At 43.5% G+C, this 26,646-nt stretch overlaps 1 protein-coding gene across 2 annotated transcripts in view; it reads left to right on the top strand.

Moving 5' to 3' along the window:
• The window catches only part of TTLL7 (tubulin tyrosine ligase like 7), a 289,604-nt gene that overhangs the window by 156,966 nt on the left and 105,992 nt on the right, over positions 1 to 26,646 (top strand). For both annotated transcript variants that reach the window (XM_089684390.1, XM_089684389.1), the window contains exons 13-14: positions 8,666 to 8,801; positions 17,040 to 17,126. In XM_089684390.1, the coding sequence (XP_089540516.1) occupies positions 8,666 to 8,801; positions 17,040 to 17,126 (223 nt within the window). The remainder of the gene's footprint in view (positions 1 to 8,665; positions 8,802 to 17,039; positions 17,127 to 26,646) is intronic.

The raw sequence follows: 26,646 nt of genomic DNA, 5'->3' as shown, positions 1-26,646 counted from the left end.
AGTCAGAAGATTCCAGACGAACTGCTAGCTAGTAATTCCTTCTTAATGTTCCCATGCTTCTCATCTTTCCTGATTGAACCTTATCAAGGACATATATTTTAAAGTAGAGTAAAACTTGGAAAATTTCAAAACTTTCATATACCTTACAAGTTCTCGGCAAATATTCATCTTTTTTTTCATCTTACAACACTGCTTCAACTTGCCAGAAGGCTTTTCTGTGAGAGAGGGTAAATCATTTTAAAAACTGCGGCCAATTTTTTGCTGTCAGTATTTTAAAGAAAAGCAGTTGTAAATAGTAAAACATAACTTCACTCATTGGAGGATGGGTAAGAGCTGCTCTCTCTGTTTTGTAATACGTGCTGAAACCATGGTAGGTTATAGGAAATCTCCAGTGTACAAAGAAACATCATTATTTCTACCGTACTTGCAAACAGTTATGGATTTATTGGCTGTGCCCCCTCGATAGGTTGAGTTGGGGATGTATTAAGCTAAGGCAGCCATATTAGCAAGTTGTCTGTTTAATAAAAATAGCATTCAATAGTTATGGTAGATAGCAAACAACAACAAAGGAAAATTCCCAGCTCAGATTACCAGCCAGCCAGCAAAAAACCGAATCGTCCTGTCCAATAGTTCATGTTAAAAACAAGGGTCTAGTTTGCACACATATGCAAACACATGCGTAAGCTTCAGAGCCACTTCATGGCATCCCAGTATTATCTGCAGTTCTAACTATAAATTTTGAAAGCCTCCATTGTAGGAGCACATATATAATAATGAATAGATTGGGGGCAGGTATGCCTGGAGGGAGCCCACCTCTCCTTAAAGGCACAGTGGCACACTGAACACCTAGCATATAGCACAATGGCAGCAAAGGTGTCCAGTGCACCTCCTCATCAATTTACCAAAGGTACAAACAAACGGCAACTGTCCCAACCTACAACTGGCATTCGCAGCAAAGAACACATGGAAGGGCGATGCATGTCACACAGCAACAAAGAAAATTTCCCAGCACAACTTATCAGCCAGACTGCAACAAACCGAATTGTCCTGACCAACAGTTCACATTAACAACGGGTCTAGTTTGCACACATTTGTAAATACATGAAGGAAAATATAAAACTGCAGTGAGCGCTCTCAATAATTAGCAGCTGAACATTCAAGAAAAACGCATAAAAGTCCTAATAAATATATATATGTAAAATGCAGCGCTATTAATATATCATAAGTGGTTGTGGTGGTATTAATAAATGAATAATAATAAAACACAGTCCAGTAAAAGGTGCTCGTTGAATCCCGGTGCAGATGGTAGAAATGCGCACTAACCAGAAGCGTATAGGTAATACGCATGTGAGTAAATATCCTGAAGATTCCCCTCTCCTTTCTGGTCTGATCACGGGAAAAACTGGAAAGAATGAAGATCAAGCGCCCTTGTGTGGTGAAGATGTGGTCCAGCAGATCAGAGAAATCTTTGCCAAGATGTAGTTCCCCCTCTCAGGGGCTGACACAGGAATCACTCAGGGCTGTAAAGGTTGAAGAAGCTCCTCGCAGGAGACACAGGGAAATACTCATAGTGTAGTAGGTAACTGATTTTATTAGAAAAGCAAGGGTGTATAGTAAAATCACAATGGTGCCAAGTATGGGTGAACACACTGACCCTTTAAATACAAAGATGGCCGCCGGGCCTCCACATGGCACCGGCGGCGTGGTGTCAACGGCATCCTGGGCTCCAACTGACGCGTTTCGTGCACGCGCACTTCTGCTCTACCTCTGAAGAAGTGCGTGCGCACGAAACGCATCAGGTGGAGCCCAGGACGCCGTTGACACCACGCCGCCGGTGCCACGTGGAGGCCCGGCGCCATCTTTGTATTTAAAGGGTCAGTGTGTTCACCCATACTTGGCACCATTGTGATTTTACTATACACCTTTGCTTTTCTAATAAAGTCAGTTACCTACTACACTATGAGTATTTCCCTGTGTCTCCTGCGAGGAGCTTCTTCAACCTTTACAGCCCTGAGTGATTCCTGTGTCAGCCCCTGAGAGGGGGAACTACATCTTGGCAAAGATTTCTCTGACCTGCTGGACCACATCTTCACCACACGAGGGCGCTTGAACTTCATTCTTTCCAGTTTTTCCCGTGATCAGACCAGAAAGGAGAGGGGAATCTTCAGGATATTTACTCACATGCGTATTACCTATACGCTTCTGGTTAGTGCGCATTTCTACCATCTGCACCGGGATTCAACGAGCACCTTTTACTGGACTGTGTTTTATTATTATTCATTTATTAATACCACCACAACCACTTATGATATATTAATAGCGCTGCATTTTACATATATATATTTGTAAATACATGAGTCGCCCTTCCATGTGCTTCTTACTGCGAAGGCCAGTTGTCAGTTGAGGCAGTTGCTGTTTGTTTGTAGTTATGGAAGATGGCATAGCCGTATAACTGATTGTGTTTTAGATCTTTACAGGTTATGAAGATTATGAATAAAAATGAAATTTGGCAATTTTAGACCATTGAAATTGCTCACTGTAATCTCATGGTCATTTTCAGAGCTCCTCTTACTTTTCCATGTAGTGTCAGAGGCCATGCAGCCTCTAATTTGTTACCCAACATTGTGCTTGGTCAGTATATAACTGTCCACATATCAGAGACTTTAAAGAGCGAACCCTTCAGAAAACTAAGCCGTATGTACTACTTTTTTGTCCTGTTGATACTTTGTACAATTTAATTCACTGCACCCGAAATGAACATTGTCTTTGTTAATATAACATTGTAATGACAGGGCATGAGATACCATTGTCGGTTTAGGTATTTATGTTCTTGTTTTCTCTGTATTGTCTATTTTTGTAAAACCAGTCAACATATAAAAAAAAGTGAACCAGTTGGTTTACATTACATTGCACCAGGTTGACAGTGCAATCACCTACAGATGACTTCCAGAGCTCATCATGATCTCCAAACCTGGGAAGCTCTAAAATGCAGATAGAGAGTAATGCTGGCATCGTCACAGTCTGGCTTTTCTCATCCCACCTGCTACTCTTAATTAGTGACTTCTAATAGATGGCCTTATTGGCCAATAGGAAAACACAATGCCAGCTCTGGTCGCTATTTGAGTAATAAACCAGTCATATTTTGAACATACTGGTGTGTTCTGCAGTGCCTACTCCAATACCTCGATGCACTTTCCAAATTACAGTAAAGTGCACATACATGCAGGTGAAGGATGCACAAAAGCACCAGCAGTTGATATTTTGGGTAGCATTTCCTTGGTTCCCCAAACACTCACCTGCTGGTTGGGCCCACCTGCAAAAGCAGTTTTCAGTTGTGGCCTGGCACAGCCCAAACATTACTTTTAACTTGTGTGATCTGTCAAATCCAGTATTTACAGAGTGATTGGTGGGTGCCAGAAACACGAGTATATCTAAAGTCAATTTTAGTTTTGCATAAACTAGAGAATGGTTAAACACTCCTGTCAATTCTTTTTGCCTTATGTGTCCCAGTGGGGAATATTACCTTTAATTGTTGTCCTGAAGACACAACAAGAAGTACAGTGAAACCTTTTCAAAATGAGAAAACTTACATCTCAAACAGTTGTCACTGGAACGTGTTGGAAGAGTCTTGCTTTATTCCTCTGATGACAACTCAGAATTTTGGATTCCCCCTCACTTTCTGCCCTGGTGACAATGGTGACCAGGGCTCTTACCAAAACAATAAAATCTTGTAGCTTTGGATACATGTGTGATCCCTTAAAGATAATACATGCTATATTTACTTTAGAAAATTTCAACTGGGCACATTTTTGGGGACAGTTGAAAGAAGCCAAGATGTCCTAGAGAAGAGAAAGAAATTGTAGCCACATGCTGCAAACATTGATGGAAACTTTGACTTCTAATTAACTGAGGATATTTATGAGCCAGAATAGGTGTCCCATTTGGAAGATTTCCCCTCCCCTCCTAGTCCAGATAAAACATATCATTTTGGATTTCCCTTCATTTTCTTGGTGACAATGGTCATGAGAATAAATTGAGAACATGTCCACAGCGGAGACACATAAAACAATAAATAATCAGATAAAGGTCCCAACCCTTCCCTTTTCTATACAAAACTAAAAAAAAGGTTTGGCTAGAGATACACGTTAATTTGCCAATGACGAAGAGCAAAGGCTCCAGGTAAGTGAATACAAAAGAAAAATGTCAACTTCTAAGATAAAAGTATCAGATGTTGCATATATTTCATGATATGATGTTCATGATGTTCCAATGAACACCTCTAGTATTCCTTTTTTTTTATAATACCATACTGTGTACTATCTATCTATCTATCTATCTATCTATCTATCTATCTCCTAATTTAATCTCGGATATTTATAAAAAAATGTAAAAGCATATATATAACCTTGTTTAACCTATTAAATTGGTAGTGATTTCTATATGACAAGATCTATGGGCCATAAGTACTAACTGCTGTGTTTTGTATGTATATACATGCAGATATATACTGTATTTGTGTTAACATATATATATATATGTCAGATAGTCATTTCCATATAGTTTAAAGAAGACCCCTGGGCAAAATTATTATTTTCCCATTTTCTCATGCAGTGGGACTGTGCCCACACTGCATGGGTTAACTGCTCACTTTCTCCAGGAGCTCAAGGAAAAGCTATAATTACTTGATCCTTCAAACCTTCAGGAAAACAGTGCACCCCCATGTCCAGTGGACTGCTCCTGCTGTCCTCACATCCAGTGCCGGTCTATGAGTGCAACGACATCAGGGACAGTCCATTCACAAGACCACTGGGGTGCAGGGGGGACCAGGAGCAGCAGGGATTGGCAGACTAGGTAAGTATATCTCTGCTCTGCAATCCCCTAGACAAAAACAAGCAGTTGTTTTGGAGTTCTTCTTTACCACTTGGCAACCGCGCTATAGCCTAATGATGGCTGCAGCGTGGTTGTCCAGTTCTAGTTCCTACGGACACAGCTGATCACGTGATGTGGTAAAAGGCCAATCATAGCGGCATTTTACCACGTGATCAGCTATGTGTCCAATGACACAGCAGATCAGCGGGTAAATACAATTGCCGGTTATTGGCTGCACTTTCGTCATGCTGTCACAGCGTGAGGAAAGTACTGTCGATAACCAGCAATTGTCAGAGCACAGATCGGCACTAATAATTAGTGCCCAGCAGTGCCGCCCACCAGTTCCTGTCAGTGCCCATCAGTGCCACCCACCTGTGCCCAGCAGTGCCCCCCACCAGTGCCCCCCATCAGTGCCACCCAGCAGTGCCACCCAGCAGTGCCCAGCAGTTCCACCAGTCAGCGCCGTCAGTCAGTGCCACCCATCAGTGTCCATCGGTCATGCCCATCAGTGCTGCCTATCAGTGCCCATCATTGCTGCATATCAGTGCAGCATCATCATTGCCGCCTCATCAATACCACCTATCAGTGCCCATCAGTGCTGCCTACCTGTGCCACCTCATCAGTGTCCATTAGTGCTGCCTATCCATGTCACCTCATCAGTGCCCATCAGTGCTGCCTGATGATTAAAACACCCAGTGATGATTAAATACAACCAAAAGAAAGCTCTATGTATATGAAAAAAATGATAAAAATTTCATAAGGGTAAAATATTGCATGACCGCGCAATTGTCATTCAAAGTGCGACAGCGCTGAAAGCTGAAAATCGCAAGGAAGGGTGTAAAAGTGCCCGATAGGCAAGTGGTTAACACGATTTAAGTGAGCTAAAAGAAAATCCAACTGCACTGATTACTTATCCCCTGGAGAGCAGTAAGTTTGAATCCCACTCTCTTGAAACAGTAAAGCTCTTAGAAAATCTTTATCATGCAACACCCTGGAATACCCGTGTCCCCCGCTAAACTGTAATTCCCTCCGCCAATCCCTATGGTTCTGAAGGACTCAGTAGTGATGTAACGACTGGTGGGAGGAACCATTGAGCTCAATTGGGGGGGGGAGCAAGTGAAGTATGGAAAGTTGATGATCTTGTCAGAGACTGTAATGCTTGACAGTAGTGAAGATTAAACTCGCTGGCCTCCGGAGAGCTAAGTGTCCGTTTTTCTATAGCAGGAGCAGTGCTTTGGATTTTTTTAGTTAGGCAACAGAGTCACTTTTATTTCCTACTGTTTGTCACCTGTTTATATATGGTTTTCTATTTTGTTTATGTAATTTTTGTTCATAGAGCTGATGAGGACATCCAAAATGTGTAGGCTATGATCACAACATCCAAATGGAGCTCATTTGACTAAGAACAGGGACAGCACAGTGGCTAAATGGTTAGCACTTCTGCCTGGCAGTACTAGAGTCATTGGTTTGAATCCCAACCATGGCACCACCTGCTTGGAGTTTGCATGCTCTCCCTGTGCTTAGGTGGGAGTCCTCTAGGTACTCAGGTTTCCCCCCCTGGGCACTCGGTGGCTGGGACCCAGTGATTGACATGCTGAGGAGCCAATCGCAGCATGGGTAGGGAGCATGCACACACACCCCCTCCCCAGAAAGCCAAAATCACATATATATATATACACATGATTTTGCGCATCTCTACCACCCTGTAGCAGTACTTCTGCTATAGGGCGGTCGGGAAGCGATTAACCCAAAATTATTTTTATTATTATTGAAATGAGCAAGAACAATGCTATACCTCCCAACTGTCTCTGATGTCAGGGGACTGTCACTGATTTGGAACAAAGTCCCTCTGTCCCTCTTTCTTCCTCATTTGTCCCTTATTTTGGTCTGATCTATATAGTTGTATATAAAATGCACTATTTGTCTTTCAAAAAGTTGGGCAGCACAGTAGCTAAATGGTTAGCACTTCCACCTGGCAGTACTAGGGGTGTTGGTTTGAATCCCAATCACGGTACCACCTGCCTGGATCTTCCATGTTCTCCCTGTGCCTAGGTGGGTTTCCTTCAGGTACTCCAGTTTCCTCCCACACTCCAAAGACATGCTGATAGGTGAATTGGCTCCTGTCTAAATTGGCCCTAGTATATGTATGTATGAATGTGAGTTAGGGACCTTAGATTGTACACCTCTTGAGGGTTAGGGACTGATGTGAATGCAGGGGCGGACTGACAACTCATGGGGCCCCCGGGCAATAGGGGATCATGGGGCCCCTGTGTCATCGCCCACACCCAAAAAAGCCTATGAAAAAGCCAATGAAAGGTACCAGGAGCATCTCATGGGGCCCCCTACTGACCCCGGGCCCTTGGGCAGTGACCGAGTGCTCGAATGGTCAGTCCGCCCCTGTGTGAATGTACAATATATATATGTAAAGTGCTGCGTACATTGACAGCACTATAGTATAAGGCTTTGTTCCTGCTGATTGGAGTAGATAACTCACAATTTGTTGTACCATACTTTGCTCCCCACTATACGTAAGTCCCCTCCAGGCCATCACATCTTGTGCATGTGAGCAACCTATACCCCACGGGTGTCAGACTGGCAGCCCTCCAGCTGATACCAAACTACAAGTCCCATGAGGCATTGCAAGATTGACAGTTACAAGCATGAGTCCCAAAGGTAGAGGCATGATGGGACTTGTAGTTTGGCAACAGCTGGAGGGCTGCTAGTTTGACACCCCTGCTATACACTATAGAGCACAGGTGTCAAACTGGCGGCCCTCCAGCTGTTACCAAACTACAAGTCCCATGAGGCATTGCAAGATTGACAGTTACAAGCATGAGTCCCAAAGGCAGAGGCGTGATGGGACTTGTAGTTTCGCAACAGCCGGAGGGCCGCCAGTCTGACATCCCTGCTATACCCTATAGAGCACAGGTGTCAAACTGGCGGCCCTCCAGCTGTTACCAAACTACAAGTCCCATGAGGCATTGCAAGATTGACAGTTACAAGCATGAGTCCCAAAGGCAGAGGCGTGATGGGACTTGTAGTTTCGCAACAGCTGGAGGGCCGCTAGTTTGACACCCCTGCTATACACTATAGAGCACAGGTGTCAAACTGGCGGCCCTCCAGCTGTTACCAAACTACAAGTCCCATGAGGCATTGCAAGATTGACAGTTTCAAGCATGAGTCCCAAAGGCAGAGGCGTGATGGAACTTGTAGTTTGGCAACAGCTGGAGGGCTGCTAGTTTGACACCCCTGCTATACGCTATAGAGCACAGGTGTCAAACTGGCAGCCCTCCAGGTGTTACCAAACTACAAGTCCCATGAGGCATTGCAAGATTGACAGTTACAAACATGAGTCCCAAAGGCAGAGGCGTGATGGGACTTGTAGTTTGGCAACAGCTGGAGGGCCGCCAGTTTGACACCCGTGCTATACCCAATAGAGCATAACAATCTCTGGTTTTGCCCCCATATTTTTTTCTTTCTCCGGTCCAGGGTGAGGATGAGAACCCAGGAGCTCTGTTATTTCAGTCCTGACAGTTTCCCTTTAAACTTCCCCACTTACACACATCTCAGGATCTCTTCCTTTCTGTTAGGAGAAAATTCTGCTAAATAAAATATGTCTCCCCTGCGTGTCTGTGACGGCATGTCTGTACCATGGCATAAAGGATTGTTCATGTCTCTTCTGCGCCTCACTTTTGTTTTAATGCTATTCTGACTGTTATCTTTATCAAAGACAATGGAAAGTTTATTCACGACCCGGTATTTGTGTGTTTTTTTTTTGTTTACCCTTTTCTCTCAGGCGTATCTACCCACCGGAGGATAAGCTGCTGTTAGAAAAGTACGAGGGTCTTCTGAGCACAGCCTTCCAGACATTCCTTGCTGGCAGGGCCGCCTCGCTGCAGCGTGAGATGAATAATCCGCTGAAGAGGATGAAGGTGCATCCAGTGTGGAAGAGTTGACAGGCTGGAGCGTATTATAGTCCTCCGTTGTTGTGTCCTCTGCAGGGCTTAGACCAGTCACACCTCGCATCCTGCAACCAACACAATGAAACTGGTATTCATTCCAGTGGTCTGGTGGCAGGAATGTGTCCTCCAGGGAGGTTGGATATGTACATGAGATCATCAGGATGGGAGGAGAGGGAGTCCGCAGTGCAGCATGAAGAGGATTAGTGTCTCGTTCACCATATTCAATGGAAGTTCATAGGACTTCAGTCCTGATAATAAAGCCAGCAACACAAATGAACTAGCTACAGATCTGTGACCTCTCTGCTAGACCACTCAACCGTCAGAGCGCCCTCGTCAGGAAATTTATCATTATGACCATCAGGTGTTCCTGCTTGAAAAGGGGTCTCCAAACTTTGACCTTCGAACTACATCAGGCAGGGGCGTATTTACCACAAGGCAAACAAGGCACTTGCCTAGGGTGGCATTTTTCAGGGGGGCAGCACCTACCACCAGAAGAAGGGATGAAAGAAGGGACATGCGCACCATGGGAACCAGGTGGGATCAGAGAGAGGCTGCAGGCTGCTTTTTGGTTTATGTAGAACCCTATTCTTGATCCTGGGGGTGTCCGGAGCTGTGAAAATGAGTGTCTCTCTATCACCTGGGGAAGGAAGGGGTAGTGGAAGCCTCTCCTGATGAGTGTTGGTCAATGTCAGGCTCTCTCCACGGGAGGGGGAAGGGGGGGTGTTGGTCGGTGTCCGTGGGGGCAGACAATTTTTGTGTTGCCTAGGGCAGCACAAAACCTAAATACAACACTGACATCAGGTCCACATGGCCTGAAGCTAGGGTCAATGTCATATTCTCGGTGTGCACAGATTGAGGATTCGGGTCAGCAGAGACTACCTATTGTCTCCACCTCTCTTCCCTCACAGCCAACAGCCTTCCCCCCACAATCTCCAACACAGCCCCCCCCCCCCCACCAGCTGCTCTGCCATCATCCTCACTGTTGGTTGCTAGGACCAATAGCATCATAGCAACCAATAATGTGCTTATCCTAGCTTTCACAGAAGGATGGAACTTTCTCTATCCAGACCTGCTCCACCTCCCGCCCTGCTGCTACAGCCATGCTGTAGGTCTTACTGAGGTAAGAGGGAATTTGATGGGGACGCTGATGTAATGGGGGACTCTGATGGGGTCCCTGTTGTAAGGCGGGGTCTGATGGAGACCCTGATGTAAGGAAGAGCTCTGAAAGGGATTCTGATGTAAGGGGCAAGGTACTGATGGGGACCCTGTCGTAAGGAGGAATGCTGACAGGGACCATGATGTAAGAGGAAGGGGGAGGGACTCTGATGAGGACTCTAATGTAAGGGGGAACTCTGATGGGGTCCCTGATGTAAGGAGGGGTTTACTGGGATCCCTGATGTAAGGGGGGACTCTGAAAAGGATTCTGATGTAAGTGGGGGCTCTGATGGGGTCTCTGATGTAAGGGGGGCCTCATGGGGTTCCTGATGTAAGGGGAGACTCTGATATGGATTCTGATGTAAGAAGGGTGATAATGGGGACCACAATGTAAGGAGGAATGCTGACGGGGGTCCATGATGTACGGGGGGACTCTGATAGGGTCTCTAAGGAGGGCTCTAATGGTGACTCTGATGTAGGTGAGGACTCTGATAAGGATTCTGATGTAAGTGGGGGCTCTGATGGGTCCCTGATGTAAGGGGGGCCTGATAGGGTTCCTGATGTAAGGGGAGACTCTGATATGGATTCTGATATAAGAAGGGTGATGATGGGGACCACGATGTAAGGAGGGATGCTGATGGGGGCCATGATGTAAGGGGGATTCTGATGAGGACTCTAAGGAGGGTTCTAATGGAGACCCTGATGTAAGGGTGGACTCGGATGTAAGATGGACTCTGATGGGGGAACCTGATGTAGTGGAGGACTGTGAAGGGGACCCTGATGTAAAGGTGGACTCTGATCTAGGGGGGACCCTGATGTAAGGGGGGACTGTGATGGGTACCCTGATGTAATGAGGGAGTCTGATGGACACTCTGGCATAAGGAGGGACTCTGGTGTAAGAGGACCCTGATGTATATGGGAGATCATGGTGTAAGAAGGGACTCTGATGGGGATTTTTCTGTAAGGGGAGCTCTGATGAGGATCTGGATGTAAGGAAGGACTCTGGTATAAAAGAAACTCTGATAGGAACCCTGATATAGATGGGAGACCATGATGTATGGAAGGACTATTACGGACAACTCTGATGGGGTTATTGCTGTTCAGTTATAAAAACTGAGTTTTTCCGATCCATGAATATTTGTAAAATATCCGACATGGCCTTTATTCTGAAAAGTTTGGGGACCCCTGTGATGGAGCATTAATCTACAGAGGACCTGGAGGAGATGTCACAGAAACTGGCATCTCCACAATCTCAGTCTCAGGCTTTAGTAGTTTCCGAGTCAGTGACTCAAAACGAGGCAGTTTAGAATGTCAGATGGAAGTCAGAATTCCTGGTCAGAGTGCTTCTTCTGGGTCGGTTCCTCATAAAGTACTGAAACAACTGGACTACCATGACAGAAACCCAACATCTTAATCTTTGATCACCTGAAGCCTAAGGGTGGATTCACACTTGAGCGTAATGTCTTTAAGCGCACGATTTTTGCACGTTTATACGCGTTTTCATACACGTTTCTACACATTATCAATGCTGTCTGTCAGTGCCGCCTCATCAGGACCCATCAGTGCTGCCTATCAGTGCCCATCAGTGCAGCCTTTAAGTTTATAATAGAAACTAAGAAAATGTGTTTTTTTGTCAAAACTTTTCAGTCTTTTTTTGTTTGTTTAGCAAAAAATAAAACACCCAGTGGTGATTAAATACCACCAAAAGAGAGCTCTATTCGTGTGACAAAATTATAAAAATTTCATATGGGTACAGTGTCGCATGACCGTGCAATAGTCATTAAAGGTGCGACAGCTCTGAAAGCTGAAAATTGGCCTGGGCAGTAAGGGGGTAAAACTCCCCAATAAGCAAGTGGTTAACCACTTGCCGTCTGCCTACTGTTTTTAAATGGCAGGACGGTGTCACTCTAGGGGCGGGTTGCCGTTCATAAACGGCACCCGCATTTTCTAGTTGTGCGCGCTCCCTCGGAGCGCGCAGCACCGCGCTCCGGTGCCCACTGTGTCCTCTGGACACAGTGGAACACCGATCGTCGGACAGGACCTCTGTACGAGGTCCCGATCATGTGATCACTGATTGGCCAATCAGTGATCATATGCAGAGTAGTAAGCAAGATGTCACTTGTGACATCATTGCTTACTACGTGTGAAATCTGTGAATGATCACAGAGGTCACATGGTACAAGGCTATTCACAACAGCCTTGTATCATGTGACAAGCTGTGACCAATCACAGCTCACTCAGTAGTTCTCAATGGCTGTAAGAATGCAGCCAGAGAGAAGGCGAAATGATTGCTTTTACATCCTATATGGGTGTAAAAGCAATCAGTGTAAAATAAATAAATAAATAAATAAATCTTCATCATACCCCACAAGTAGTACAGTGTCACCATGGTGACACTGTACTGCTTGGGTGACAGTATGTAAAAAAAAACAAAAACATAAATAATAATATAAAAAAATAAAAAAAAATGTAAAAAATGTTTTTTTAAATTATTATATTTGGTTATAAACTAATTTGTGTTATTTTTTTTTTACTAAAAAGATAACGGAATACATTTTGGCCAAGATTTATGAGGAAATATTATTTATTTGCAAAATTTTATATGAAAAACACTTTTTTTCAAAATCTTTGGACATTTTCATTTAAATAGCAAAAAAAATTAAAATCCCAGGGGTGAATAAATACCACTAAAATAAAGCTTTATCTGTCTCAAAAAAATGCTAAAAAATTCATATAGGTACAGTGTTGCATGACCGCGCAATTGTCATTCAAAGTGTGATAATGCTGAAAGATGAAAATTGGCCTGGTCAGGAAGGGGGTGAAATTGTCTGGACAGGAAGTGGTTAAAAAAGCAACTAGCAGGCTTCTGTATGCTATGCTACTATGTGCGCCACAGTGACAAGGTCACCGCATCTTTTACAGTACAATATCTGGGTTTGTAAGGCATTTGGTGCACACAGAGTAGACTTATGTCCTTTGTGGCTAATGAAGAATATGTTTAAATGAAAGTTTTTGTTCAGCTTTAAATTAAAAATGTATAGGGATAAACTACAAGACACATAAAAAAATATCTGTGACAAAAAATGTGCCTGCAGAATTTTGTGTGGAAATGGCTGACGATTTAAAAAAAACAAAACAAAAAACAACATAATTATAACACGATCCTCCGTACCTTGTGAGAACTTTCTGGAATTCATTGTAGAATTACTGCAGGCGACAGTTCATAATTTACCATAGTCCCCTACTATAGATATTCATAAGCAATATCACAGATAATCTGATCTAAAAACTTCTCTGCTCGCTGAAAAAGTTTCACTGGAGTAAAGTTAACGGTATGTTTTCATAACTGACTCCTTGTGCTGTCTTGTTGCAGAAAGTCTTTGATAGCCTCTGTCCAGCGCATTTTTGTTCACCGCAAAAGCTTGATATTCCTTACCGGCACTGTGAACACTTACCTGAGGCTGACACTGAGAAATCTTTAAAGATGAGGCTTGACTTTTTTTAAAATATATTTTATTTAAACATCGAGCAGAAGTCTTGTGTCTTTCCCAGGAGTCACAGAGGCAGCCATGCCATAGGATCAGAGAATATATAATATTACCAGGGAGTAGAGATGCCCCTTAGCTTTGTGGAGATCCCAGAGTGGAATGGCCTGGTTTGACAGCAGATTAGAAATGCAGGAGAGTGTACGTTGTTACTTATGGAACTGTGCTTGTTATAGTCTATGTACATCAAACAACGTCTACAAAGTTAGATCTCATTCTGTGTTTCTCACTATTAGTGTGGTATGTAGTTCTGTATAGCTGAAGAAGTTTACCATTTAGCTCCTGGTGTGTGTCAATTTATCTCCAACACTCTCCATAGCAGATATGTCAAGCTCAAATGGAATAGAGGGAACTCCAGGCAAGATATTTGTATTTAGTTATGGATGGAATGGGCAACTTATCCTTGTTAAGGCAATTTTACCCCACTTGCTTTATGACTACAGGGACAAGATGTGAGGAGAATTCTCTAATAGGTTCAGACATCAATAAAAGAAAATATCCACTCCAACTACCAAAAGTATTATTCTGCACTAAACCTTCATCCTATGTGTTAATTATTTTGTTTGCTCCTTTGAAAAGCCAGTTTATAGGATAAGTAATGGTGGAAAAAAAATTCTGGGTGCAACCAATTATTTTTGGCATTTACATTCTTAATGGTCTGCATAGTTGAAGATGTGGCAGAGGTGGGTCCATTGCCAGATGCATTGTCCTAGAAGGTGTCCCTCGTTCTCATCTCAGAAAGTTGGGAGGTATGCTGTTGGGTATTTCTCTCCTTTTATGTATGGTCACTAGAGATGAGGCCAAACCCATGTTCAGCCAAACCCGGAAAGAAGCTGTCAGTGCCGGCCCAGTCAGTTGCGGCTGGGTAATGCCACAACCTAAAAGTGTACAATCCAAATGCACAGGTTCCTGCGTTAAAAATAGCTGTGTATATAAGTGGGTTCTTCAGCGACCGTCGGCTGGAACCGAACAGAATCAGCATGGGAGAATGTCACCAGCACACCGAGGATCACCAATATGGGTCCAAAAGTTTTAATGAACGATCACATAGTTAAAGCAAGGCAACGTTTCAGAGTCTCGCAGGACCCCTTCATCAGGCATGTGGGTCACATGCCTGATGAAGGGGTCCTGCGAGACTCCAAAACGTTGCCTCACTGTAACTATGTGATCGTTCATTAAAACTTTTGGACCCATATTGGTGTCCCTCGGTGTGCTGGTGACATTCTCCTATGCCACAACCTGCAGCCACACATACACAAAAGGTAGGGATGCTTGTGTAATCATAGACCTCATATGGCCACATGGGTCGCATGGCTGCATGGGTCACATGCCTGATGAAGGGGTCCTGCGAGACTCCAAAACGTTGCCTTACTGTAACTATGTGATCGTTCATTAAAACCTTTGGACCCATATTGGTGATCCTCGGTGTGCTGGTGACATTCTCCCATGCCACAACCTGCAGCCACACGTACACAAAAGGCAAGGATGCTTGTGTAATCATAGACCTCATATGGCCACATGGCTCTATGAGGTCAATGATATTGACCTCATATGGCCATATGAGGTCAACGATGTCACTAGCATCCCTGCCTTTTGTATACGTGCACCTACAGGGTGGCCACATGGCCATATTAGGTCAATGACATGGACCTAATATAACTATATTAGGTCAATGATGTCACCAGTATCCCCACCCCTTTGGGTACATGCACCTGAAGAGAGGGGAATGACTCAGCTGCAGTGATTGAGCAGACACTGATAGCTTCCTTCCAATATAGACTGAACCCAAGCTCATCCCTAATGGCTACCCGGCAAGACACATATACTGATGGAAAACCTTAACCTACTTTCTCAAAAATGAAAAAGTGTTTACTTCACTTTCTTTATGATTACAAGGACTGGATGTGAGGAGAATTCTCTTGGGTATTCCTCAATAGATACACAGACAGTATTTAAACAATTGAGCAAAATGGAAAACTGGTAGAACCTTGTTCAGTTTTTTTCATTTCTGTCTGCGTGTTAGTTGGGACAATTTGTCCTACATACTGTATGGTCACTGGAGATGAGCTTGGGTTCAGTCCAAATCCTTGTTCGGCCAAACTCGAAAGGAAACTGCCAGTGTCGGCCCAATCGGTCGTGGCTGGGCATTCCCCACCCAGCTGCCTGTACACAAAGGGGCTAGGATGATCGTGACCTCATTGACCTAATGTAGCCATATTGAGTCCAATGCCAAGGAGCCCAAGTTCATTAGTAATGGTCATCTAGTGGGACACAGATAATGATAAGAAAAACTTTTTGTTCTGGAGAAAAGTGTTTAAATTTTTGCTGCAGTTCCACCTTGTTCACACAGGCTTGGGTAAGAGTAGTGTATACAGCAAGCTTTTGCAAAGCATTTGTGTAACTTTGAGCAGGGGTATTGAAGCCTTTAAAGCACCATGGGGGGACTCCGGAATAAGCAAATATCATCTAATGATAAAAGACGTGTAATCTTAGTTGTATCTTGGTGCGCTTTGTGTATTTCTTCCAGATTTGTGCAGTTCTCCAAAGTGAAACTTTACCTCTGTGCCGGAGTTTCCTGTAATAAAGACCAGTCACTGCTGTTCTCTTTCCTTGTGCAGGGTAACAAGTCTTGTCTCCGCACCCCCTCCCCCTGGAATTTTCTTCAGGCAGCCTTTAGTGGTTGGGATTGCTGAATATAATTTTTTTGTATGCAGAGTTTAGTGTTAATTTAAGGATCCAGAAACCAAGTGTTCACTGTGTATTAATCTTTTGAAGTATAGAGTGAGTTATAGAATTGTCTATGGCCCCATTTAGATAAAATTCCTCACCTAGCTGAGGGTCACAAAGAGTAGGTAAGAGGGCTGCAGGTAGCCAGGGGTGTATTTACCACAAGGCAAACAAGGCATTTGCCTAGGGCGGTATTTTTCAGGGGGGGCAGCACTTTCCCTCGGAAGAAGGGACACACGCGGCATGGGGACCTGATGGGTTCCGAGAGAGGCTGCGGGTTTCATGATGGTGTATGCATAGCCCGACTCTCATTCCCAGGGATGTCCAGAGCTGTGAAGGTGAATGTCTTTCTCTGTCTCACAGTGGCGGATGGTGGCAGATTGTTGGTCAAAGTTAGGCTATCTCTGGGGGGGGGGGGGGTGGGGCGATTTTTGTGTTGCCTAGGGCAGCACAAAACCTATATACACCACTGCAGGTAGCCAAAAGAGAAAAACTGTTTGATTGCTCTATAGTTCGTACATTAAAGGGAAAATTCTATGAGAGAAATAAATGTGTTTCCGTTCCTGGCCCCCTTCTGAGAAAGCTAATTCCCTGGCTTTTAGGCACATCCCATAGTGAGCCCCTGATCAGCAACAACATGCAGCCAGTGAAGCTGTAGGTCGTGATTTTTTTGCAGGTCAATGACATATGAATGAATGCCTTTTGTATGGCTGTGTAAGTGTATGTTCATATAACCACAATATTATATACAAGAATATTAGTGTTTTCTAATTATTTTCAGGAGGAAGACATTTTGGATCTTTTGGAACAGTGCGAAATAGATGATGAAAAGCTGTCTGGAAAATCTACTCGGCACAGAGAACCACGGGTACGTAGAATAGTACTCAAGGTCATGACATGTTCTGTCATTATACAGTAAAATGCATTGGAGTTGATTCAAAAAAAGCAATTAGACTAGGCAAGTGAAGTTGCATTCTGCAAGTACAGTTGCTCCAGAGTTTAGTAAATGAAGGAAAGTATGCTGATTTCCATTATCCAATCATGTGCAAGCAAAAGTGCTGTTTTTTTAATTTCCTTGCATGTGATTGGGTACTCTTTGCAAAGTGAAACTTCACCTCATTTACTAAGCTCTGGAGCAAATGCACTTGCAAAGTGCACATTCTGTTTGCCCTTAGTAATTCAACCCCATTGCTTCCAATTTTACATCCTAGAACAGCTCTTAGTCCTAGGCAGGCCATAGACGAGTCAAAAATCAAACATTCTGTCGATCAAAACATGAAAACAATACGACTGTGCCATCATATGTTTCGTTTCTCGAAACAAAATCCAGCATGTTGGATCAGGCACGAAAAACAAATGATCAACAATTTTCTTTTGGTTTTCAGCTCGTCTCTGGCTGGCTTTAGGTTGGCCATACTTGATTCATTTTTATTTTTTCATTTAAGCAGTGAGCTGAATAGAAAAGTGAACCAATTCCCCCATCCACACATTTGATGTGGATGGGGGAATCAATCACACTGAGCTATTGTAGCCATTGTAGCATACAATGACCAGTGCTTCTGGCTTTAGCTGATGGCACATGTCATTCGGACCTAACTGTATTTATTGCAATATGTTTCCATTTCATATGTAGTACATTATTTTATAATAATGAAAAGTGTTAATGCAAAAAGAATCAGCTGATTATCCAAGAGTCAAAAACAACTGTGGCACTCTCATCCGAAAAACCCCAAAAGGATCGGAATCAATTCCGATCATTCGTTATGTGATTGCGTTTTTTCGCATGCTTCAAACTTTAACAAAATGCCCAAACTATTGCATCATTTTATCCAAATGAAACAAATTAATATGAATGAATTTGCTGTATACATTATGATTTATTTTGGATTCGTTTAAAATATTTACTATTGTGATTCAGAGATTCAGATACATCCAGATCTCCAAATAATGAAAATTTTGTCTGAATTTTGATTTGTAACACAAGGAATTGCACATGTCTAGTGTAGGCTGTGTTGCCAACCTACCAGACTGAAATTCACTGACCCGACACCCAACATTTACAGGCAAGTTTTTACAGTCGTTTCCAAAAGTTAAAAAAAGTTACAGTTTTAAGTGGAAATTTCACTATTTGGGCTACAAATAAGTACAATATGTCAATAGCAATGTGTTTTAGGGTAGATATTAAGGCAAAAAACATATTTCTTATTTTATTTTCGATATAGTAAGTAAGTAGCTCAGGGACAGGACTCAGGAGGGCAAGAAATTAGAATGGGCGGACATGAAACTGACTGTCACAGTGACACTGACAGCAGTGTGTAGCAGCCAGGGGCGGACTGACCATTTGGAAACTCGGGCACTGTCCGAGGGCCCAGGGTTAGTAGGGGGCCCCATGAGATGCCCCTGGTACATTTTTCATAGGCTTTTTTGAGTTTGGGTGAGGACACAGGGGCCTCATGATCCCCTATTGCCCGGGGGCCCCATGAGTTGTCAGTCCACCCCTGGTCACCAGCACAGATGATGATGACACTTCACTGACATGACAAGTCCGCTTCTGTGTCAAAGTGATAGTCTCTCTCCATGCCAGGTGGTTACTTTAGTCCACTCCAGTCCAAACCGCACTAACAGTCCCGCTCACAGCTTGCCTCCCGTCCCGCACACCCGCACACGAGGCTCCGGCTGCTCGGCTCGGCTCGCTTGCACCATGACATCACATGACATGCTCCGCCAGACCCACTTTCCCCCCTGCTGACACAGCACGGACACAGTGTAGCAGGCACTCAGATGGTCTTGGCTGGATCCAGACCGGAACTGTGCATGTGCAGTTCCGAGCTGAGCATCACAGCCGTATTTGTTGGCATCCTTTTCCTGTCGCTGGCATTTACTGGCAGCAGAAAAGTGTCCATTTTTTACTGTCTGCCAGTAGAAATACAGACAGTTGGCAGCACTGACTGTAGGACATCTTATAAAGCGTTTGGACTGTAAATGGAGAGAAGGAAACACTTTTAATAAGTGTGCATTATGCTCTAATAGTTTATATGATTACCTACAATCCTTTGTTTTAGGAACAAATATTCTTTAAACAAAAGTGTTCTTTTAAACATTGAAAGTTCTCATTATTACTTGTGCCGATTGCCAGGATGACGAGGACCTCACCAGCAGTCCAGTGCAGCGTCTGGACCATTAAGCCTCTCTTTTCATGTATTAATCCCTCCTCTCCTCCCCATATAAATATACCACTTTAATCAGGCAGATGAGTCTTCCATAGCGGGCTCATGAAAGGTCAGCGTCATTATCTCAGCGACAGTGGGACCTGCTGTGGTGACATTGAGTATTTTTTTAATAGTTTGCGTACAGAGCGGATAATACAGAATGTTATTTATGTGACTCCAGGGGAGCTCTCAGTGCTTATTACACACTTTCTGTGCTGATGGGATTTTGATTCTGTTTCATTTCTCCGCATAGAAGCTATCGCACAGCCTAGAGTATGTTATTTAACACTTAGGGTTATATTTATATATAAAACATTGAACTCTGGCACATTCTTGAACTTGGATTCAACTTCTTTTGCTATCATCTGTCCACCCTATTGCTGGAAGCTATAGAATCTTGCTGCCCCAATGTGAAAAGGGCAGATGACTGTCATCTGCAAATGAGGACTCGGGGGCTAAAAGACTCATTAGCATGGTGGTACATATGCATAGGGTGAGTGAGTGGGATCAAGTATCACAGGACTTCCATAAAAATAAGTGGTAAATCATTCATGCAGAGCTTCACTGTTCCCGGTAGCTCTTTACTACGCCACTGTCAGTAATTCTGGCACATAGGATGCCAAAAAAATTTGGGAAGGGTCAGAATCTTTGTCAGTTTTCTGTTGTCTTTATCCACTTTGAGAGTTCTGGTGACACATTCTAGAGCAGCCTTTCTCAACCTTGTGAACTTTGAGGAACCCTAAATCAACTTTCTAGTCTCAGGGAATCCATTCTAATAATTACGATATCTACAGCTCTTGGCACATTATCGTGATGGTGAGTGGGAAGAATGGTGTTTACATTTGTGGTCAGTTTGGAAATGTCCCCTTACAGATCGCTAAAAAGATCATTGGTGTCAGTAGTTACTTATCTAAGGAGCAGAAATTGCTCCTTGCTCAAGGAACCCCTAGCAACCTCTGGAGCAGGGGTGGACTGACCATTTGGAAACTCGGGCACTGCCCGAGGGCCCGGGGTCAGTAGGGGGCCCCATGAGATGCCCCTGGTACCTTTTTCATAGGCTTTTTTGAGTTTGGGCAAGGACCCTGGTACCTTTATCATAGGCTTTTTTGAGTTTGGGCAAGGGCCCCATGATCCCCTATTGCCCGGGGGCCCCATGAGTTGTCAGTCTGCCCCTGCTCTGGAGGAACCCTTGGGTTCCACGAAACCCTGGTTGGGAAAAACTGTTGTAGAGTAACAGAGGTTTGGGACCTCTTTTAAAGGGATTTTAAAGGCTTGAATTAAAAAAAAAAAAACAAAAACAACAAACATGTCTATACTTACCTGCTCTGTGCAGTGGTTTTGAACAGAGCATCCCAGATCCTCCTCTTCTCTGGTCCCCTGCCCAAGCTCCTGGCACCTCCTTCCTGTTGAGTGCCCCCACAGCAAGAAGCTTACTATAGGATCATCTGAGCATTTACAATCCCCAGCAGCTTCTCTCTGTGTCCATTCACACATGGAGCCGCAGCTTGGCTCTGAGGAAGAGGTTGTGTCCTCGAAACGCGTTAGCCAGTTGGTCATCCAGGGTTCCATCGTATGGACTCAGATGTTGTTTGGATCATACGTCTTGTTCAGTTTGACATGCCTGTGTTATGTCCATTGTGAGTATGATACCTATTTTTGTTTCTTTAATAAATTATTTTAAACGATAATGCACTAGGTCGGTGCGCCCTTTTTCTGTTTCTCCATTTGTATCCAGTGTATTCGGACCACCCCGGTCTGTTGAGGGCAGCAAGCAGTGCATATTCCAGAAAATTCCAGAACATTCCTATTGGGTCTACTGAGTCCTTTCCTAGCACAGGAGTAAAGTGTTTGTTGTGTTGAATTTACAATCCCCAGCAGCTTCTCTCTGTGTCCATTCACACATGGAGCCACAGCTTGGCCCAGATCCTCCTCTTCTCAGGTCCCCTGCCAGCACTCCTGGCCCTCCCTAATGTTGGGTGCCCCCACAGCAAGCAGCTTGCTATGGGGGCATCCAAGCATGTGCAATCCCCAGCCACTGCTCCATGTGTTCAGTCACACATGGAGCCGCAGCTTGGCCCCACCCCTCTTTCTTCTCATTGGTTCACTGGTTGTGATTGACAGCTAGTGGCTTCCGCTGCTGTCTCAGTCAATGAGGAGAGGGAGTCCCGGGATAGCAGAGACTCCAGTGCACATCGTTGGATCGAGAGGGGGCTTAGGTGAGTATTATGAGGGGCAGGGGGGAATGCTGCATAGAATACATGAAGGTAAAAAAACCTAAGCCTTTACAACCACTTTACATTTACCTTTTTCTGTCTGTGTTTCCATTGGGGTAATTCCCCTCACTTCCTACCCCCAGTCAGGAGATGGGACTCCCCTAAAGGGACACTAAAGGCAGTTTGGCTCTGATGAAGGGGGTTCCTTCAAAATGTGCAAGCCAGCTGGGACTCTGGTGAGGTCCCCCTATATTTTTGAGTGGTTCGATAAGCGATTTTAACTCATGTGTTTGTGAGTAGAATTCATGTTGTTTTCTAATAAATTTTGTGGGATAATTCACTAGACTGGTGTGTCCTCTTTTGTTCATTTTTATTGTGGCTACAGGACATTCCCCAGTCCTAGAGGGCAGCACTGCTTATAATGATCACCCCTATGAAGTGGAGTATCATCTATTCCTATACCAGGCTATCACAATTACATGCAGCAGATACAGGTGAAACTCGAAAAATTAGAATATCATGCAAAAGTTCATTTATTTCAGTAATGCAACTTAAAAGGTGAAACTAATATATGAGATAGACTCATTACATGCAAAGCAACATAGCTCAAGCCGTGATTTGTCATAATTGTGATGATTATGGCTTACAGCTCATGAAAACCCCAAATCCACAATCTCAGAATATTAGAATATTGTGAAAAGGTGCAATATTCTCGGCTCAAAGTGTCCCACTCTAATCAGCTAATTAAGCCATAACACCTGCAAAGGGTTCCTGAGCCTTTAAATGGTCTCTCAGTCTGGTTCAGTAGGAATCACAATCATGGGAAAGGTCAGGTCATGCTGACCTGACAGTTGTGCAGAAAGCCATCATTGACACCCTCCATAAGGAGGGAAAGTCTCAAAAGGTAATTGCAAAAGAAGTTGGATGTTCCCAAAGTGCTGTATCAAAGCACATTAATAGAAAGTTATGTGGAAGAGAAAAGTGTGGAAGAAAAAGGTGCACAAGCAGCAGGGATGACCGCAGCCTGGAGAGGATTATCAGGAAAAGGCCATTCAAAAGTGTTGGGGACTTTCACAAGGAGTGGACTGAGGCTGGAGTCAGTGCATCAAGAGCCACCACACACAGACGGATCCTGGACATGGGCTTCAAATGTCGTATTCCTCTTGTCAAGCCGCTCCTGAACAACAGACAACGTCAGAAGCGTCTTACCTGAGCTAAAGAAAAACAGACCTGGTCTGTTGCTCAGTGGTTCAAAATCCTCTTTCTGATGAGAGCAACTTTTGCATCTTATTTGGAAACCAAGGACCCAGAGTATGGAGGAAGAATGGAGGGGCACAGACTGCAAGATGCTTGAAGTCCAGTGTGAAGTTTCCACAGTCTGTGTTGATTTGGGGAGCCATGTCATCTGCTGGTGTTGGTCCACTGTGCTTCATTAAGTCCAGGGTCAACGCAGTCGTCTACCAGGAGATTTTGGAGCACTTCATGCTTCCTTCCGCAGACGAGCTTTATGGGAATGCTGACTTCATTTTCCAGCAGGACTTGGCACCTGCCCACACTGCCAAAAGCACCAAAACCTGGTTCAATGACCGTGGGATTACTGTGCTTGATTGGCCAGCAAACTTGCCTGACCTGAACCCCATAGAGAATCTATGGAGCATTGCCAAGAGAAAGATGAGAGACATGAGACCGAACAATGCAGAAGAGCTGAAGGCCGCTATTGAAGCATCCTGGTCTTCCATAACACCTCAGCAGTGCCACAGGCTGATAGCTTCCATACCACGCCGCATTGAGGCAGTAATTGCTGCAAAAGGGGCCCAAACCAAGTACTGAGTACATATGCATGCTTATACTTTTCAGAGGTCCGATATTGTTCTATGTACAATCCTTGTTTTATTGATTACATGTAATATTCTAATTTTCTGAGATTGTGGATTTGGGGTTTTCATGAGCTGTAAGCCATAATCATCACAATTATGACAAATCACGGCTTGAATTATCTTGCTTTGCATGTAATGAGTCTATCTCAAATATTAGTTTCACCTTTTAAGTTGCATTACTGAAATAAATGAACTTTTGCACGATATTCTAATTTTTCGAGTTTCACCTGTATTTGCTGCTGCTGGTAGTCAGTAATAAAGAACTGACAGAAGTTCTAAAACTTTACTAATTGATGTAACTCTATTTCCTGTTTGTCTAAATTACATATTTTGTTTTTTGCCTAGTTGTAGAGCAGCTACATGCTGATCTCCTTGGAAATACCCCCACTCATTCCAGACAGAGGAGACAACAATGAGGCAAATAGACAGGTGGATGATCTATTACCTTGACTAATAAACTCTGTACCATAAATTGAGGCTCTAGTGAGATGACACTAAAAAAAAGGAATTTTCCTTCTTCTTTTCTGGCATACTACGTCATATTGAACACCAATAAACTATTACAAAAGTGTTTTCAGTCAGCCATCTGACATCCTGGGAGCACTGAGGGATGGTGGGATATGTGTTTTTATATAAAGAAGTACAAGACTGATTAATCCGTTCAGTAGTTTCTTCCATATCACTCTCATTTGGAAAGCATTCCGTTTCCCATAAGAATGCTATGTAACATCTCTAGAACATAAGCAGTCAGGACTTGCAATATTGTTTGCTAGAATCCTTGCAGTATATGTAGTATGCTGGTAGGTGTATTGCCTTTAATGTTAAAAGCCATAAATATATTGATTCCTACAAGATTTTTTGGGGAAAATAATTTTTATTGTTTTTCACAAAGGTGTATAAAGTATGACAAATACAGTCAACAAGAACAGACATTGTTATGCAACAGCACTAGTGGTCAGCATAGCCCTGTTAAAAATGAAGGATAATTCCAAAGCAGGAAAAGATATCAAATCCATATATAAAAACATTTTTCCTGTACCAGTCTACATATTATAACCATGGTATCAAAAAAGAAATTACAGACATAGCTCCCAGTGGGTGCAATAAAACACTTTCCCTCGTAGGATTATAGGCGGGACGTGCAATTTAAGCACAGTATTTATACAGAGAGCCCATCCACCTTCTCAGAGAATTAACTCTCAGTCTGATACAGTAGACATATTGTTCACCCAGCCGCCACATACTCTGTCAAACTCAGTTGGCACACCTCTAGTGACATATGTAGCTTTATAAAGGGGTATGGCTTTATTGATTAAGGCTTTCCAGGTCATGATAGTCGGGCCAGTAGATTTAAAAAACATAGTAAAACATAGTAAAACATAGATAAAACATAGTAAAACAACAAAATCACATTTGTAGGGGGTCACTAGTCCCAACAAACAAATCTCCACAGAAGGGCAAACACTTATCGCCATAATTAACTGTACACATTGCACGACATTCAACCAAAAGTGTTGGATAGGTGTGCAAACTCAAAATACATGAATGAAATCAGCATGAGAAGAGGTATATCACCAACAACCAGAGGATTGTGTGTGAAAAAATTTAGCCAATCAAACTGGTGTTAGGTAGATTCTGTGTAAAAATTTATATTGAATAAGGTGATCTTTCACACATGCGAGTCTAGTAAAGGAGGAACCCCATACATCATCCCTATCCATGTGAGGAAAGTTATCCAACCAAGCATTACGACAGGGCATGAGAAGCTTGCCAATAAACAATTGTTTATATATGGCGGATAGTACTTTAGTCAAGGTGTCATCTCTTAACATAGCCCCCAGGTCTCCCACATGCAATACCATCATAGAAGGGTCAAATTAAGCATAAAAGGCATGTTGGAACTGTATATGTGAATTAGGTAGCCCATATTAAGCTTTCAGGGCATCAAACTGAAGCAGCGTCCCATTCTGTACCACCGCTCCAACCATCTTTACCCAAACTTTTGTTCAAAGAACAGGATCTTAGTAACTATAAGGGCCCCTTTCACAATGACGGTTCGATCCATAGCTCTATGGAGCGGTGGGTGTCAGCAGACATGTGTCTGCTGACACCCACTGGCATTCGATCCGATCTTGTGTGCTAAAAGCAGACGGATGGGGATCTGATCGAATGACAGTCGAATGGAAACAAACAAGTGGTCTGTTTCCATCCGACCGCCCCATAGAACACAGCGAGCTGTGTCTGTGTCCACTCTTCATAGCAGAGTGGACATGGACCTGTCATCTTCTTGTTCAGTGGGGATCAGCAGAGAGATCTCCTGCTGAGCAGGCAGATCTGCTTGTTAAAGTCTGCCCTGTCTGAAAGGGGCCTTAAAATGAGGTAGCTGAGGGTTTTTCCAAAGGAGCATATGGGGGGAGAGACTACGCTATCATCCGCCTGCCTAATTAGCTCCCAAGCATGAGTAGTAGCCCACATAGATACTGTGAGAGGGCCTTACCCCCAGAAACACTAAATGGGACAGTGCCTTGTAAGAACCTACAACAGACACTTCCAAGGAATATGCTGCATCTTCATCTGGAAGGGTTAGTCACCTATTGACAAAAACCAATTGACCTCCAAGGAAGTATTTGGAAAAAATTTGGAATTTCCAAGCCCCCCTCCTTCCATGCTGGTTGGAGAACCTGCAGTTTAATATGGGGATTACCCCATTCCACAAAAAAGTGGATATTAAGTGGTTTATAGTCCTAAAAAAGAGGGTAAGGAATTTTTATTGGAATGATCTTCCCAGTTAGGGAGAGGGGAAGGTTCTGCCAGGATTAAAGTCTATGCTTGAGGTTCTGGATCACTGGAGTAACATTTAAGTAAATTAAATTCGAAACAGAATTAGATATCACAAGTCCCAGGTATTTCACCTTAACAACCCACTATAGTGAATGAGGATCTGGAGGCCGAATACTGGGAGAGGGGACCTTCAGGGGGATAAAAAAAATTTTTTAATGTGTAAAATTTCTTTACTGTCATACATAGCATTCAGAACAACAGTATGGCTCCCAATGTGGTCTAGCATACTTACTTTATGGGTGTTATTG

The sequence above is a fragment of the Staurois parvus genome, unplaced genomic scaffold (assembly GCF_062004578.1).
Source record: "Staurois parvus isolate SC_StPar_1 unplaced genomic scaffold, SC_StPar_1.0 ptg000347l, whole genome shotgun sequence".
Taxonomy (NCBI): Eukaryota; Metazoa; Chordata; class Amphibia; order Anura; family Ranidae; genus Staurois; species Staurois parvus.
This window is presented reverse-complemented; position numbering and strand designations above follow the sequence as displayed.